The sequence below is a fragment of the Kogia breviceps genome, chromosome 12, assembly GCF_026419965.1.
Source record: "Kogia breviceps isolate mKogBre1 chromosome 12, mKogBre1 haplotype 1, whole genome shotgun sequence".
In the NCBI taxonomy this organism is placed as follows: domain Eukaryota; kingdom Metazoa; phylum Chordata; class Mammalia; order Artiodactyla; family Physeteridae; genus Kogia; species Kogia breviceps.
Genome location: NC_081321.1, coordinates 99,161,358 through 99,179,612, shown reverse-complemented (window position 1 = coordinate 99,179,612; position 18,255 = coordinate 99,161,358). Strand labels below are relative to the sequence as shown.

The window sequence follows — 18,255 nt, the reverse complement described above, 5'->3', positions numbered from 1 at the left end:
TTTTTACTACATGTCTTTGTTTGCAAGTATAGTCAGGAAATTTTATAGTAAAATTGAGACTCCTTGAAGAGGAGGGCTGTGTCTTATCTGCTTTATATTTTCAGCATCTAAAACTGTGCTCAGTATGTAGTGGACAGTTGACAAATATTTTAAAATAAATTCTCATTCAAGAAGAATTTACTGGGCTTCCCTGGTGGCGCAGTGGTTGAGAGTCCGCCTGCCGATGCAGGGGACGCAGGTTCGTGCCCCGGTCCGGGAAGATCCCACATGCCGCGGAGCGGCTGGGCCCGTGAGCCATGGCCGCTGAGCCTGCGCGTCCGGAGCCTGTGCTCCGCAACGGGAGAGGCCACAGCAGTGAGAGGCCCGCGTAGCACCAAAAAAAAAAAAAAGAAAAGAAAAGAAAAGAAAAATTTACTGAATGCTTACTATGTAGCAGGTACAGTTTAGATGTTCCGAATCACACAATGGGTAAAACATGTTAATGAAAAATGTATCACAAAGATTTCAAATATATGTATATATAAAAATGAGGGGCTTCCCTGGTGGCGCAGTGGTTGAGAGTCCGCCTGCTGATGCAGGGGACACAGGTTCGTACCCCGGTCCGGGAAGACCCCACATGCCGCGGAGCGGCTGGGCCCGTGAGCCATGGCCACTGAGCCTGTGCATCCGGAGCCTGTGCTCCGCCGCAGCGGGAGAGGCCACAACAGTGAGAGGTCCGCGTACCACAAAAACCAAAAAAAAAAAAAAAAAAAAAAAAAGAAACCTACCTTCAAAACAGACTTCCAAATTGGGGTGGTCGAACAGTTTATTGTCTTTACACTTTGAACTTTTCCATATAGGACAGGCTTATTTTTAAAATGAAGTTATGCCTTTAATGAAAGCTTCATGCGTGCATATGTTTGAACACACGTGATCAAACATGTGTGAATGCTAGCAATCTCTTCTATCAGGAGGAGGAGGAAGAGAAGAAACTGAACAGCACTTCCACAAAACCTTTGGCAGAATGGATTCAGTAGCCAAAACAGTGAATGGCCCACCTTAGTCAATATGATTTCTTTGGGGGAAAAAGAAGGTAGAGAAACTAGATCACCTGCTCATCCATTTTTGAAAATGCATTTAGCTTTATGGAAAAACAAAACCAAAAACCATGCTTGGTTTTTCTTCTAATAAAGCATTCAGTTAAAGAATTCATGACAATAGCAAAGAAAAGAAGAACGGGGAAGAACAAAAGTAAACCATACGCTCCTTATTCTAACAAAGAAGAAGCTGGAGAATGCTTTCTTCATGTTTATAGCGTTAATACCCACGTGCTTCTCACAATAGAAACCAAAGTAAAATCTCCATTTCAGGCCCACAAAGGTTTTAAAAGTAAACTAACCACTACAGATGAAGCAAGAAAATACCACGTAAGTCGAGCACAAAACACAAGGTAAGAAGTTGCTAAGCAGTTAAGCACATCTCCCTACCATGACTTGGTAAAGGGAAGTCTAGAAATTCCTTTACAATTCAGGAAATACTATAATCCATCATGTGTACAGACCTAAGAGTTCAAAATTCAGGGAAGACTGGGTGAGACAGATTTCTGAGCAGATTTTCAGTCTGAAACCAGGCAACCTGACCCTCTTAAACACTGCCCAAAGACACAAATGGAAAGGAAGATTACTGCCCTTCCTGCTACTGTGGTGCAGGCCAGCTCCCGTCCTGGCTGAGAGAGGGCTACTCCAGGCACTGGCACAGCCAGACCGGAGGACCACGTCACTCACCTGCTCCTCTCCGACAGCCCTCCCCACAGGGACTTTGGTTAGAGCTGCTAGTGCCCGTGTGGATCTCCCTACTCAGGTGACTCTGTCTTCCCCAGAGCGTGCAGCACGTAGCAGCTTCCAGTCAATAAATGCTAGCTGAATTAAATCACACTTAGTCTCTCTGAGCCTTGGTCTCTCCATTTAGAGAGTGATGATCGTTTCTTTTCGGCCTCTTCCACAGAGGTGTCAGAAGGCTCCAGAGAACTAATGCAGAGGAAAAGAGCTTTGTAACAGGGAACGGGCCGCAGAGCTATAACTACAGGAGGAGCCATCCAGCAGGTGGGCGCGCTCTGCAGGCAACGAACAAAGTTACACAGACAAGCACAGAGACTGGGCTGGGCTTCAATGGCTTCTGATCAAACCGCAGAGCAGTCAGGTAGTACACAAAGATTCCAGGAAGTGTGTGTCAGTAACTCTGGGATTCCAGTTCAATGAGGCAAGGATGGTCCCTCGGTGCTCCTAGAGGGGAAGACACATAGGAGGACACACCTGTCTGTCTTATCCATCTGAGGGTCCAAGGCTGGGACCATCCACATTTGATGCATGGATGAATCAGAGACAGGGATGTGAGCAGCAAACGGGTGGCAGACTTGAACCAAGAGCAGGCCCAAGGGGGCTGGTTAGCCTGGGAGAGCAGGGTTCACCAGCCTCCAGCATCTTTGGTCTCAAGTCATTCAGGAAGTCTATTTTAAACTCCTTCTCCAAGCCCCTGGAGAGCTCCCAAATGAGAAGCTCTATGGTACAGGAGAGAGAGCACAGGCTCAGGAGCTCACAGACAAATCTAAATTTTACTCTGGACTCTGCAAATCACTGACTGATTGGCCTCTCCCTACAGTGCGGTCGGCAGAACCGGATTTGCAGGGCTGATGCAGAGGTTAAAGTGGATAATACATTTAGTTCACTAAGCACAACACTGGACATAGTAGACACTATACAAATCATGAGTCCCTTTTTCCCTCTGGGTGAGGGATGAACTAAATTAAGCTCAATGATACAAAATCCCCCTAACTCATACTTTTAGTCTTAGAGTAGAGAAAGAGCCAAACATCCCTTTAGGCCCCAATTCGCACAGAAGTGGGACAATCCATCCAGACAATATAATGAAAATTAATGGCACGGTGATAAAGACCTGCTACATAGCCATCCATTTCTCCAAAATTATAACTAAAGTCGTCAAGTGCTAGTGAACTCCATCCTTTGAGGCGTCAATGAGCAAGGCTAATGTCTCTAAGGCTCAGACTGAATCAGGATTTGGTTGCAAGATTGTTATGCTGTGGTAGATTCTTTGGAAAGAGAAAAAAAAAATCCCACAAGTAATGCTTTCAGGTTAAGCTTTTTGTTGGCATAGATAAAAAAAAGTAGGAGAAACAGAGGCATTCTCACACTCAAAGAATGAACTCCTTCATACCTTCAAGAGTGTTTGCTCAGAAGTGAGCAGTGCTATTAGCAACTGCACATGTGAAGGACACACTATAGGCTTCCTGCGAGCCCCGCGACCTCTCCAGAGCAGCACTCGGGCACACTCCGTATTTACTTACGGCGCAATCGGATCCTGACTTCAGGGAGCTATTTCATAAGCCTTTTAAGGGTTACTACATTCTGTTCCTTTAAGAAGCCAATCCAAATCAGCAACAAAAGGATAGGTAAACACAGGAAAACCACTTCTTTTGTGCTCCTGGAGAAAGGCAGTCTTGGCCATTAAAAAGAGGCAAAGTGCTTTATCCTCCATCGACTTTCTCTTACCAAACCAGCCCAGTAAGTTTCCAAGGGTGGAGCAGTAGCCTTCCACTCACACCTGCTTGAAGATGAGGAGCCGTCAGAACGGTGTATACACACACACACGTAATAAAAGAGCAAATTATCCAGTGTTCAGTTCTGTGCCGTGTCCTGTAGGAATTATTCTAGTTATCAAATGCTGCAAAACATACTACCTCAAGACTTAGCATCTTAGGATGACCATTCCATTTTCAACCTTTTCTCTCCTCTGTTATTTAGACCGGATGGTTTCTATTGATCTACCTCCAAGTACACTGACTCTTTGTCATCTCAAGTTGTTCAGCTCATTCAGTAAAATTTTAATATTTTATTTGGATACTGCATTTTTCAGTTCTAGAACTTCCACTTGGTTCTTTTTTATAGTTTCCATTTCTCTGCTGAGATAAGCTATCTTTTCATTCATTCAAAGCATGTTTTTTTTAACATCCTTGAGCATAGTTACAACTGCTTTAAAATCCTTGTCTGATAAACCCAACATGTGTGTCACCACACAGTCTAACTCCGTTACCTTTTCTGTCTGAGTAACAGGTCATATTTTTCTGTGTTTCAAGTAAGTTTGGATTGTAAGTTCTCTTAGACATTGTGAATGTTATGCTGTGGAAAATTCTACATTCTATTATATTCCTCTAAAGAATATCGATATTTTTGTTTTAGCAGGTAATTACCTTCGTTGGACTTAAACTGTAAACTCCAGGGTGGCAGCTCAAATCTCGGCGTGATTATCTCGACCTCAGCGTAGCTGCCTGGAGCCCGCCCCACGCCTCTCTGATTCAGGCATCGGCGGGGATTTAGGGGCTGGTACACAGAACGTGGGGCTTAACGCTCTCCTTTCCGGGATCCCCCCTTTCACCTTCTAAAGGCTGTGACTGCTCCGAACTGTCCTTTGACTCTTCAAGCTAAAAGCACTGTAGATTCTCTATGGGAGTTTTAACTGCCCTGCGTGGCGCACTCTCCGCTGTGCCATTCTTCCAACTGTCACTTCGATTCCAAAACCCATCGGTTCGTGTCAAATTTGAGTGTCTTCACATAGCTGTCTTTTGTCCAGAGTTTATAATTATTATTTGCAAGAAGATCAGTCCAACGTTAGCTTACAGGGGCATTAACAGAAGCAGAGCCTACAAATTTTTTTTCCCCCAACTTTTTACTTTTTCTCACAGTGTTGTGAGTCATTAATTCAGAAAGGGCTTTGCCAGGCAGGCAGTCCCTGATTCGTGTGGCATCAACTGGGCAGCTGAGGAACGGAGCTTGGAACGAAGGAACTGAGCAACTACTTAAAAAGTTCCAAGATGGTTTCTCGCTTACATGCCTGGTTCCTTGGTGTTCCTTGACTAGTCCCTTTCTCTCTCCTCACTGCATCTCATCCTCCAGGACTTCTCCACGTGGACTTGGTAATCTCAGGGAATCTGCACTTCTTACATGGTGACTGGCTTCTAAGAAGCCAGATACAGAATCTGCCAGACCTGTCAAGGGATACACCAGAAGTGGCACACGATCACTCCCACCATATTTTATTATTCAAAGCAGTCACAGGGCCTTGGTCATCTAGATTCAAGAGGATGGAGAAATCAATCCGGCCCCTGACGGGGGAGCAGCAGAGCCGCACGCACTGCAGGGACACGTGCAGAATGACGAGGCACTCCCGCAGCCGCGTCCTGGAAGCTCTTCGGCACAAAAGAGGTTTCTAATGGCAGAGTCTACTGAGTTTTCAGAGATTTAATACTTAAACATCATGCCCATTTCAAGATATTGGGAAGAAATGCTTATGATGCTATCATCCATAAATGTAGGGCACAGATGTTAAGGTTTGTTTGTTAAGGTTTGTTTGAGTATAATTGCTTTACAATGTTCTGTTAGTTTCTCCTGTACAACAAAGTGAATCAGCCATATGTACACACATGTCCCCATATCCCATCCCTCTTGCGTCTCCCTTCCACCCTCCCTATCCCACCCCTCTAGGTGGTCACAAAGCACCGAGCTGATCTCCCTGTGCTATGCGGCTGCTTCCCACTAGCTAGCTATTTCACGTTTGGTGTCTATATATGTCCATGCCACTCTCACTACGTCCCAGCCTCCCCTTCCCCCCTCCCTGTCCTCAGGTCTGTTCTCTACATCTGCGTCTTTATTCCTGCCCTGCCCCTAGGTTCATCAGTACCATTTTTTTAGATTCCATATATATGTGTTAGCATACGGTATTTGTTTTTCTCTTTCTGACTTACTTCATTCCGTATGACAGACTCTAGGTCCATCGGTTTGTTTGTTTCAGATAACAGTCAATAAAAACTACTGTTTATGAAACGTCTACTAGGTGTTTGAAAATTTCTAGGTTCTATTTTTCATTCACTGTTCTCTATATAAACAAATCGTGTGTTTAAATGCACAGACTTAGGACAGCATTGACTATTTAAAAGTAAGGAGATTGGCTCAAACACACTATGGACAAACACAACACAAAATTACAAAAATACAAACCTTAATACAAACAAATACGACACATTATGTTTAGCTGTGGTAATATATGCATACAGATATACCTGAGGCTACTTCCTAAGCACCTCAAGCTTCATTCCCCAAAAGTGAACAGATTCTAAATCCTAAATATTATATTCTAAATAAAGCCATATATGTATGAAACATACTAAGAAAGAACCGTACCTTGTCTTGGTTATCTTTATTCTTGTAACACAGATTTCCAATCAGACGAATGAGATGAGACTTGAAGCCCTCAGCCATATTTGAGATGTCACCTTCTGCTTTTATGCAAGCACAGGTGCTGAAGATGTTCACGGTGTCACGGCCAGCTACACGAATCACTCGTAAAAGCTCTATGACAAAATCAATAAACTTCATTTTCCATAGAAAAATTTTTATTTTTATGTTTTGTACTAGATTCCTATAAATAAATCTAATTTATTTTAATGGATTAAAATAAAATACAGGTAGAGTACTGAAAGCTTTCTTTAAAATAACAATTAGAAGGCTCTTCTGCTTTTGCTTTAGAATTTTTCATGACTCTAGTTTTGCAGATAAGCCAAAATAATTACCCCCACCTGGACTTTCTATTTATTCACAAAGAAAAGTTAGCTAAAAATTTTCTACCATCTTTCCTAGTAAAAGGTTTCCAATTCCAACTTCTTTATGCAGGAACTCATGCAACAACTACAGTCAGCAAAGTCTAACCTGCAACATCTATCTGTAATGAGCCGTATGACAAAAACCAAGAAGCATGTTGATTTTTGTCCCTCATTGTCCAGATAATCAGAGGGCAGCAGGGGTTCCCCATTAATCTACTCTGGCTGCACCCTCAGAAGAAGTAACTTAACATTGTTATACTCTAAGAAATGCTTATAGGCGGCCTATGAAAGTAGACAATCTTCCAGAAGCTTTATTAAATAAATGTTTTCACATGATCTCATTTAACACTCTCAATAAAGTTTCTAAAGGCAGGTCACTTTCCCAATTTTATAATGAAGAAATCGGGCTCAGAGAAGTTAGTAATAGGGCAGAGTTGGGCTGACAACCCATGTTTGCCCTTGCTCCAAACACATGCTCTTCCCACAATGATTCCGTTTCTCAGGTTTGTGACGTCTTATTTTAATTATCACCGGAAGCACCGCATTCAAAATAAAACACTGATATGCGATTCTAAATATCTCTTAAAGCTCACTGCTAACTCATCTACCCATCTAGACACCAATTCATCTTTCTTAGCATGTGGGTCTCCAGAATAAGTATAATCCTTTTTTTTTTAAGAAAAAAATAGCAAACACTGAAGAGCAACCATAAGCATGGCTAAGCACAAGGAAAAGGTTGTAGATGAATTATTTTGCAAGCAGCTTTTTAGCAGAGATGGGAATATTTCAAGCAATGGCTTCTTGTTTAAAACAGTTCTCTTACAAGAACAGAAATCATAATTATCAGTACTATGGGTAAAGCAATATTATTCATGTTCCATAAGTGTAACTGGAAAAATTTACTAACAAATCTGGTAAAACTATAGGAGCATGAAAATTGCCAACACTGTCGAAACCCCATCACTGTCGTAACTGCCCCCTCCATCGTCACCATCACAACCACAGAGGACGGAACACCCCCTACGGGCACCCTGTGTGACAGGATTACTATCCTCATCGACTGATTGGGCATCACAAACAGCAGGTAAGTGGCAAAAGCCTGAGCTGTTAACAAAACACTGTGATTCCTTTCAAGAAAAAAATATTCCCCCCAAAATCTCAAAAATATACTAATACACTGAAAATTAAGGATCTGTGTTTGAACTGATACTACAGTATGACAAGTCAAAGATTTTTTACTTAAAAATAATATGGGGACTTCCATGGTGGTCCAGCGGTTAAGACTCCACGCTCCCAATGCAGGGGGCCCAGGTTCAATCCCTGGTCAAGGAACTAGATCCCGCATGCATGCCACAATTAAAGATCCCTCATGCTGCAACCAAAGATCCCGCATGCCGCAACTAAAGACCCGGCGCAGCCAAACAAATAAATAATACATATATAAATAAAGAAATAAAATAATATGTGCAATGTTTCACTCACCAATCACTCTTTCCAGCAAGCCAGGAAAAACCTGTAGATAGCCGAGCAGGTCAGTATTAGCAGTCATTTCACAAAGGACATCAAGAAGCCTAATTGTAGCCAGTGCCTCCTAAAAGGAAAAGAAAATATGACTTTTACGGCAAGCTAAATGATTTGACTATTATTAAATAACTGTAGGAGAATGAAATATTACAAAAATATTCAAGAGACAGTGCCTGTAACATCTAAACAGAGAACCAGAACTATCAAGAACAAAACAGAAGTATTAAACATGTACAGGAATAATCATTTTCGCCAACAGCAGACATCTGCTATCAAGAACGCAAGATTATGAGTCATTATGTGTCTTCTTGGAGCAAAGAGTAAGGAAAGCTCTTATTCAAGCAAAAATACCTTCCAACAGTGGAATAAATGTTCAAAATTACTAGCTATGTACATAACATTTATGCAAATACTTTCTTTTTAAAGCATTCCCAGCAAGCAAGTTCTACTTTAAAGATACAAATATCCCATGAAATACATTAATTTCTTGTCCACAGGAATCCTGTAAAATGCTGTGGTTGAAAGAACTTCAGCTGCAATAACTTGGATTATTTCTGGGTGAATATAAACCTATATGCAATATCTTGGTAGCTTAGAAAAGATACTTGAAAATGTTAGTTCACGTAACTACTAAATAACTTATTATCAAACAGAGTACATGAGCAAGAAACTACCAGCTACCAACTGCATGGCATTAGGTAGTCTAAATATAATTTTAAAATGTAATTTTTGCACAGATTTTTTTACTTCATTTTTACAGTGCACATTATTTGACAAAATGTGGTAAATAATATAAATTTAACCGTTTATTATCTCACATAATGTTCTTCAAAAGAAAAACAAGTTATTCCCTTTTTAAAATTCTAAATGTGTATTTATTATTCTCCAATTAGGAGACAGTATTTTTTTTTAACATCTTTATTGGAGTACAATTGCTTTACAATGGTGTGTTAGTTTCTGCTTTATAGCAAAGTGAATCAGTTATACATGTACATATGTTCCCGTATCTCTTCCCTCTTGCATCTCCCTCCCTCCCACCCTCCCTATCCCACCCCTCTAGGCGGTCACAAAGCACCGAGCTGATCTCCCTGTGCTATGCGGCTGCTTCCCACTAGCTATCCACCCTACGTTTGGTAGTGTATATATGTCCATGCCACTCTCTCACCTCGTCCCAGTTTACCCTTCCCCCTCCCCATATCCTCAAGTCCATGCTCTAGTAGGTCTGTGTTTTATTCCCGTCTTACCCTTAGTCTCTTCATGACATTTTTTTTCTTAGATTCCATATATATGTTAGCATACGGTATTTGTTTTTCTCCTTCTGACTTACTTCACTCTGTATGACAGACTCCAGGTCTATCCACTTCACTACAAATAACTCAGTTTCATTTGTTTTTATGGCTGAGTAATATTCCATTCATGACATTTTTTTTCTTAGATTCCATATATATGTTAGCATACGGTATTTGTTTTTCTCCTTCTGACTTACTTCACTCTGTATGACAGACTCCAGGTCTATCCACTTCACTACAAATAACTCAGTTTCATTTGTTTTTATGGCTGAGTAATATTCCATTGTATATATGTGCCACATCTTCTTTATCCATTCATCCGATGATGGACACTTAGGTTGCTTCCATGTCCTGGCTATTGTAAATAGGGCTGCCATTAACATTTTGGTACATGGCTCTTTTTGAATTATGGTTTTCTCAGGGTATATGCCCAGTAGTGGGATTGCTGGGTCGTATGGTAGTTCTTTTTGTAGTTTTTAAAGGAACCTCCATGGGGCTTCCCTGGTGGCACAGTGGTTGAGAGTCCGCCTGCCGATGCGGGGGACACGGGTTCATGCCCCGGTCTGGGAACATCCCACATGCCGCGGAGCGGCTGGGCCCGTGAGCCATGGCCACTGAGCCTGCGTGTCCGGAGCCTGTGCTCTGCAACTCTGCAACAGGAGAGGCCACAACAGGGAGAGGCCCGCGCACCGCAAAAAAAAAAAAAAAGAAAAAAAAAAAAAAGAAAGGAACCTCCATACTGTTCTAGGAGACAGTATTTTTTTTTAAAGACTTCTTTGATGTGGACCACTTTTAAAGTCTTTCTTGAATTTGTTACAACATGCTCTATGTTTTGGTTTTTTGGCCACGACGCACATGGGATCTTAGCTCCCCGACCAGGGATCGAATCCACACCTCCTGCACTGGAATGCAAAGTCTTAACCACTGGACCACCAGGTAAGTCCCCAGGAGATAATATTTTAATATGGTGTTCTGAAATCTCAAATAGCATGAAACACACTTTTGTGTGTCTTTAATTTTGTTTTAATAGCTTTCGCTTGCTAGTTTAAAAGTCAGGAGGAAATATCTAGATTAGAAGTCTGTTTAGAAGACTGGAGCAAATCCAGTAACTCATTTAGCACAGCGTCTGCATCCTCTTTTATTAAACGAGTAGTTGCCCAGACGGTCATCTTTGGATACCGCTTCTCCTTCAAGAAATGGCTGATTGGCTACAGGTCTGGGGCAGAGCACACACGAAATGACCCTGGACACCTTGTCATGCCAGAGAGCAAGGCAGCTATCAGAGTCTCCTCGGATCACGTCAGAAGGAATCAGAAGCAACTTGAAGAGGCTCCCCTGGCCAGCAACGGCACGTGAAACCATTAGAAAGAATTACTGCTAAAATGGACTGAAAACAAATCCAGTGGTTTACAAGCCATGACTTCATAATAATGATTAAAGTAAAACTAAACAACTCACTCATCAACTTTGTATGATGCCATAAAACCAGCTCAATACTCTGAAGACTGGTCATCAAAGGCGGGGAGGGGGTCAACGATTTATTCTGTTTTTCTTAATCAAAATGAACCTAATAGTTTATTAGAAGTTTCTCTTTATAAAATATTCCAGCTCAAAAATGAATGATAGAGTCCAAATACCACCATTTCACAACCTGCAAAGAATTAACGGATCTAGGCAATACCCATTAACAACTGCTAACATTACAAAAAGAGACAACCAGACATTATATGACTCTTGATGAAAGTACTTATCACCAACAATGAAATATACTAGAAAGAGAAAAAAGATGAAAAAAAAAAAAAAAGACCTCACCCAAATCTGAATAAGCCTCTGGAAGGAATTATCATTCACAGGAAATGCAAGGAAAAGAGGGGGTATGTTAAACCCCACCATGGAGATATCCTCATCGAAAAGGAAACTGTACAGGTGAAACAACCCAGTTCAACAGAAAATGAGCAAAGGTGGAAAAAAAAGAGAGGAGGAGGAAGAGGAAAGGGGAACCTAGTTAAAGGAGATTTAAGATACAGCAGCCAATTGCAACGTATGCCCTTATATCCTGATTCAAAGAAATAAACTTGAAAAAGAATATTAGACAATGGGGAACATTTGAATACTGTTCATTTGATACTAAAATTTTATTAAGTTTTCAGATGTGCTAACTGTATTTGACTTATGTATGAAGACGCCTTACCTTTTAGAGACACACGTAAACTACTAACTGATGAACTACGTGGGAGCCCTCTTTGAATCCAGGGCCGCTGGCGTAAGAGCGGGTGGGGCTGTTGATGAAACAAGAACGGGGATGAACTGATAAGCGCTGAAGCTGGGCGATGGGGTTTCAAGACACTTTTTCTCTTAGTCTATGTTTGAAATTTTTCTTGATAAAAAGACAAAAATAAAATGAGGGGAAGAGATGATCTGAAGTTTCCTTCCAGCTCCTAAATTCTACGATATTACCTGAAATAAACCCCAAAGAAAATTAATCTATCCTCACCTAACACAGCTCCAGTTTTAATCATTAGAATCCTTTTACTAATGATGTGTTTCTAATGAGCATTTGGAAACTAGTAATGAAATAACAGCCAAAAGAAATTATTCTTTTAAAAAAATAAGAGGAATAAGTGAGATACCCTTCCATTATTTGTAAGTATGAAAAAGATGTAGGCAAGTCAAAGGAACAGATTTTGAAGTTGTTAAAAGAGAAAAACAGAGACCAGTCTACCATCTAGATCATCTGCCTGGGCTCACTTTACCATTCAGTGTCTCTGAGCTATTTTACACTGTCAGATGCATAAAACTGACAATAATGCCAATGATTCTTGTCTACAGAAATGGAGATTACTTCAGTCTGGCTAGAATGCAATTAATTATTGCCTTGTGCATAGACTAGTTTCTGCACCTCTCTGTAAGTTCACTTCAGCATTACTTTATCGCATATAAACATATGAATTCATTTGAATTCTTTACCAGTTGTTAATATCTTACTAATTTCCACCGTAAAAGGTCAGAAATCCAGAAATGGATCCAAAATCATATTAAAAATTTAACATATGATTTGGGTAGCACTAAAATTAGTAAAAAGGATGATATTATTCACTAAATGGTATTGATAAAATAATTAACAGATAACTTTTAGGGAACAGTAGCTAGGTACCAGTCAGTATACTAAGTGCTTATATTAAAATACAATTCATTTTACAGGCAAAAGAAACTGGAGCACAAAGAGGGTAAGTAACTTCCAAGATCACACACCAATAATAAGAAATCTAGGTTCAAACCTAAGCAGTCTTCTACCAAAGATTATATAGTCTTGTAGTGTTAAAAGACACAAGCAATTCATTTGGATCTATACTACACTTCTTACTCAAAAATAAAATCTAGGTTAATTAAAAACTCAGACAAAGTACTGAAAGAACTAGAATATATAGGTGTATATTTCCACAATCTAAGTGGAGATGATTTTACTAAATCTGTAAAAAAAAAAAAAAAAAAAAAAAAAAAAAAAAAAAAAAAAAAAAATTGGGCTTCCCTGGTGGCGCAGTGGTTGAGAGTCCACCTGCCGATGCAGGGGACACGGGTTCGTGCCCCGGTCCGGGAGGATCCCACATGCCGCGAAGCAGCTGGGCCCGTGAGCCGTGGCCGCTGAGCCTGTGCGTCCGGAGCCTGTGCTCCGCAACAGGAGAGGCCACAACAGTGAGAGGCCCGCATACCAGAAAAAGGAAAAAAAAAAAAAAAGATTAAAAAAAAAAAATTCAGAAGTCAGAAGGATAAAATTGATAAGCCTAACTAGATTAAAAACACAACAAATTCCTAAAAGGCTAAGACTACCATAAATAAATTCAAACAAAAAATTAACTATGGACAAAAAAATGTTTCTTATATGTGTGACAAAAGATTAGCTTTCTGAAAATGCTCATTAATAAATGTATTTTAAAAGGTAACCTAACATGAAAAACAAACTAACATACCGATCACTGAAAAACGAGAGAAATGATAATTAGATTAGTAAAGGGGTGCAGACCCACACACTCTTGTACTCTTAGGTGTGTCATTTAGAAATTTCTCTTACAAATTTTAAATAAACATACTCTCTCTACTCAGCAATTCAACTTCCAGGAATTTAAAATCCCAGACGTACTTGTCCAAAATTGCAAAGATATTTTTACAAGGATGTCCACTGTAGTATTATTTGTGAAGGTTTTTTAAAAAACAAATGTGTAAGCAACTCATATGTACATCTATGAAGAACAGAAGAAAAAACTTGTGATGCATCTATAAAGTGAAATACTATTCAACTACTAAAAAGGGTGAGATGAATACGCACACGTGTTGAGTGTATGAAATATCAGGGTAAGCGAAAAGGAAGTTGCAGGATAGAATATATAGTATACTGTGTCTCAAAAAAGCAACAAAATGTATAGGTGTGTATATACAAAAAACTTTCAGAAGGAAAAAAGTATATGCTGATATATCTGTAGAAAATAGATGGGGGATGGGTGAAAAAGAGGAGTTCTTAGCCTTCTGTTTCACAGCATTTGGCTTGAATTATTTTTTCTTACAACAAAGAAAATATTTCATAAGAAAGGCAAGTTTCACTACAGCAAGTGACAAGACTGAGATTCAAGATAAAGCTAAACTGACTCTTCAATCTTAAAAAATAAGCATACTACAACTGACAAAAACACACCAAAAACTGGAAACGAGTAGTAAACCAAAACTTACCAAAGGACAGAAACAGGTATGTTAATATGAAAACCTAAGACTATTTGTATAAAGGAACACACAAATAAGACCTCAGAATTTTAAAGCCAAACAATTAAATAAATTTAAAAACTGATGCTATTAAAAACATCTATTTTCATTCTGATTTTTAGGTCATAGCATCATGAGAACTTTATTGGACGTCTTGTCCTAAAAATATCACAAATGGGTAAATGCAGTGGTTTGCTGGTAAACCGGCAGTGGATTCAGCAGTGAATGGCATAAACACTTCCACCGTGGCTGACTTCAAACTACCAAGCTCACAAATTTCTGCATATTTAATAACTGACTCTCAGAGGTTGGTACAGGCCAGCTCCGATACACTACCAGGTTTATGGTATATTTAATATTGAGGTACAGGTCCTTCTTAAACACTACTATGGCTTTTTTTTAAACTTCAGCCTTAAAGGATACCGTATATACATTAACAAGTACAAGTCATAAGTATATAGATCAATGAATTTTCAAAAAGTGAACTATTTGGGCTTTTCAAAAAAAAAAACTATCTACAATTTTCTATCTATTAATACATAATAATTCCTCCCACCTTTAAAGAAAAAAGTGTGAAAAATACAACTTTTCCAAAACATAAAAAGTTACATCAGGTAACTTCTTAGTACAATACTGAAATCATCTATACTTTAAATATAAGTGCCTTGAAAAAGTTCAAAGCTGTGATTTAACAAGTACTAAGTGTACTTCATTTTCTGTCTCCTGGAAAATTCCTTTTTGAAACTTCCTTGAAGCACAGCTCGCTGCTCCTCCTGCTGGAAACAGAGGCAACTCTACCTCCAGAAAGGGAAGCAGTCTACGAGAATAGCTTTCTGCTACCACAGAAAGGAGAGTTAAAACACTGACCTTACCGCGAGACCTGACATGGCCTCTCTGAACCAGCACAGAAAATCAACAGCAAAGCAACCTTGAAGAAAGTATTTTCACAATGAAGGAGATACACTTATTTGGCAGAACAAGCATAATCACGGCCTACGCTTACCGCGGGAGTTAACAGGTCCGCAGCGTCACACACAGCCCTCCAGGAAATGCTCTACGTCAGGGTCCACCTTCCCTACCTTCCCATCTGGAGACAGCAAGTGGACGGGCCTGTCAAAGGGCAGCCTGCTCACCTATGCCCGCCTCTGGGCCCAAGTGATTACCTCTCTACTCACCATTCCTATCAGCATGGAAATAACCTCTGTGATGTTTTCGAACACGTTGACATTGACGCTTGAGGTATAATTCATATGCAATGAAATATGGCCATCTGAAGAGTAGGGTTGTGTCACTGTACACAGCTACGTATAACACTTCTATTACCCAAAACGTTCCTTCATGTCCCTCGACAATGAATTCCACCCCTCCACTTGCAGCCCGGGGGACAGCTGATCTGCTTTGCTATAATTGGTAAGTTTGGCCCACTGTAGAATTTCACAGAGATGTACGCATGCAGCGTATTCTCTAGTCTATTTCCACTCTATGTTTGAGATTCATCTCTGTTGTTATATCAGAAGTGCATTTCTTTTTACTGCTGAGTAGTATTCCAGAGAAAGAACAATGCTAACTTTAAGACAGAAGGGAAGGAAGGAGCAGACAAAAATAAAGAGAATTCCTGAAGTAAAGAGGAGGGAAACAGAATTACTGTAAGCTAGTGTCCATCTCCTTAGTAAAGAAAAGACCTAAATGAACTAGGGTAGGCTCGAGAATTTTAAAATGTATGAAGACATAACTAAAAAGACACAGACTACAGCACTAATTATAACAAACAGAAATAAGAACTCAAGTGTCCAACTACAGACAAATAATTATGGTAAATTCTTTACACAGAATGCTACACCGGCATTTCAAAAAGACATTCACTACGTATTGCTTGTTTGTGCGCTCAGCAAATATTCACTAAAGTGCCTACTATGTACATAGTTCTATGAACATAACAGTCAAAACTTCCGTCCTCACGCAACTTACATACATTCAGGACAAGAAGAAACAGGAACTTACAAACAGGTGGTACAGAATGATTTCATTTTTAAATTTAATTAATTTATTTATTTTTGGCTGCACTGGGTCCCCGTGGCTGCATGCGGGCTTTCTCTAGGTGCGGCGAGCAGGGGCTACCCTTTGTTGTGGTGCGCGGGCTTCTCATTGTGGTGGCTTCTCTTGTTGAGCACGGGCTCTAGGGGCTCTAGTAGTTGTGGCACATGGGCTCAGCTGCTCCGTGGCATGTGGGATCTTCCCGGACCAGGGATCGAACCTGCGTCCCCTGCACTGGCAGGCGGATTCTTAACTACTGTGCCACCAGGGAAGCCCAGAATGATTTCATTTTATATATATATATATATATATATATGTTTGTGTATGTGTGTATGTATGCATGCATGTATTTGATGTTATTTGCCTAGAAAAATATATTAACTATTATTTTGTTAAGTCATTAACTCTGGATGGTAAGATAACGGCACTGTTCTCCCTTTTCTGTATTTTCATAACTGTTCTAAAATAAGGATACTGTCTTAGTCAGGCTCCTATGACAAAATACAATAGACAGGGTGGCTTATAAACAACAAACATTTATTTCTCACAGTTCTGGAGGCTGGAAGCCCAAGATCAGGGTGCCAGCGTGGTTGGGTTCTGGGGAGGGGCCTCTTCTAGGCTTCAGATGGCCAACTTCTCGCTGTGCCCTTACATGGTGGAAGGGGTAAGGAATTTTTCTGGGGTGTCTTTTATAAGAGCACTAATTACATTCATGAGGGCCCTCATGACCTAATCACATCCCAAAGGCCCCTACATAGGAATTTTAGGGAGGGAGTGCACCCACCAACATTCAGCAGATACGGTACTTATATAATCGTATGTATGTATGTATGCATGTATTTATGGCTGCGTCGGGTCTTTGTTGCTGCGCGCAGGCTTTCTCTAATTGCGTTAAGCGGGGGCTACTCTTCGCTGCAGTGCGCAGGCTTCTTATTGCGGTGGCTTCTCTTGTTGCGGAGCACAGGCTCTAGGCACACGGGCTTCAGTAGTTGTGGCACGTGGGCTTCAGTAGTTGTGGCTCGCGGGCTCTAGAGCGCAGGCTCAGCAGTTGTGGCGCACGGGTTTAGTTGCTCCGCGGCACGTGGGATCTTCCCGGACCAGGGCTCAAACCCGTGTCCCCTGCACTGGCAGGTGGATTCTTAACCACTGTGCCACCAGGAAAGTCCCTATAATAGTTTTTGAAGCTTTTGTCTGAGGACCTAGCTGAGTTAGAAAATCTGTCTGTTCTCTTACCTCATCGTCAGTATGCTGCTCAGAGGTCAATTTCAGCACACTCTTGCACTGGTCCACAAAAGTGTTCGCAATCAGCTCGGCATGGCTCAAAAACCCAGGGATCTCATCCTTGCTCAGTGGCTCATCACCCATTATTCTGGCTATCATAAGGTCTAACAACGTAACCCTATAAAACATAAAAGATTTTTACATGACTATGTAATACTGAAACTGTATAATGCTAAAAACATTTATAGAGTCCATTTTAAGAGAAAATTTTTTAATTCCTTACTTGTTTATAATGTCTAGCCAGGGAAAACATATTTTTTGTGAATACAATTAATCTTCATCAACTGCCTGTTTTTTAAAATCTTGATTTCTTTGATGTGACTTGGTTACAGAAACAAGCACCTTTTTATAGCCATTACTTTCAGCACTGGAATAATTCCACATTTCAGAAATGTTGTCAAATTAAGTTTTATAGTATTTACATCTACTATAACAATAGCGAAGTTAAGTGGGCTAACATTTATTCACTATTTACTACAGAGCTAAACATTTTGCATACATTTCCTCATTCAATCTACACAAAGCCTTCCTGAGGCAGATACCGTCAACAGCCCCAAGAGCAAAGGGGGAAATAAGGCCTAGTGAGGCTAATCAATTGACCTGTCAGTGTCACACATACTGAGCTGCCGGCAGGGTTCAAACACAGGGTTCAATCCCTGCCTCCTGGGCCAAACGCTTGACCCGCTCACTCCACTATCTTCCTTGTGAGGTTTGGGTTTTTTGTTT

The 18,255-nt window shown here is 40.5% G+C and overlaps 1 protein-coding gene across 3 annotated transcripts in view; it reads right to left on the bottom strand.

Moving 5' to 3' along the window:
• The window catches only part of ATXN10 (ataxin 10), a 152,783-nt gene that overhangs the window by 78,597 nt on the left and 55,931 nt on the right, over positions 1 to 18,255 (bottom strand). For all 3 annotated transcript variants that reach the window (XM_059081679.2, XM_067010425.1, XM_067010424.1), the window contains exons 7-9: positions 17,482 to 17,647; positions 8,132 to 8,240; positions 6,231 to 6,400 (exon numbers count right to left, since the gene is read on the bottom strand). In XM_059081679.2, the coding sequence (XP_058937662.1) occupies positions 6,231 to 6,400; positions 8,132 to 8,240; positions 17,482 to 17,647 (445 nt within the window). The remainder of the gene's footprint in view (positions 1 to 6,230; positions 6,401 to 8,131; positions 8,241 to 17,481; positions 17,648 to 18,255) is intronic.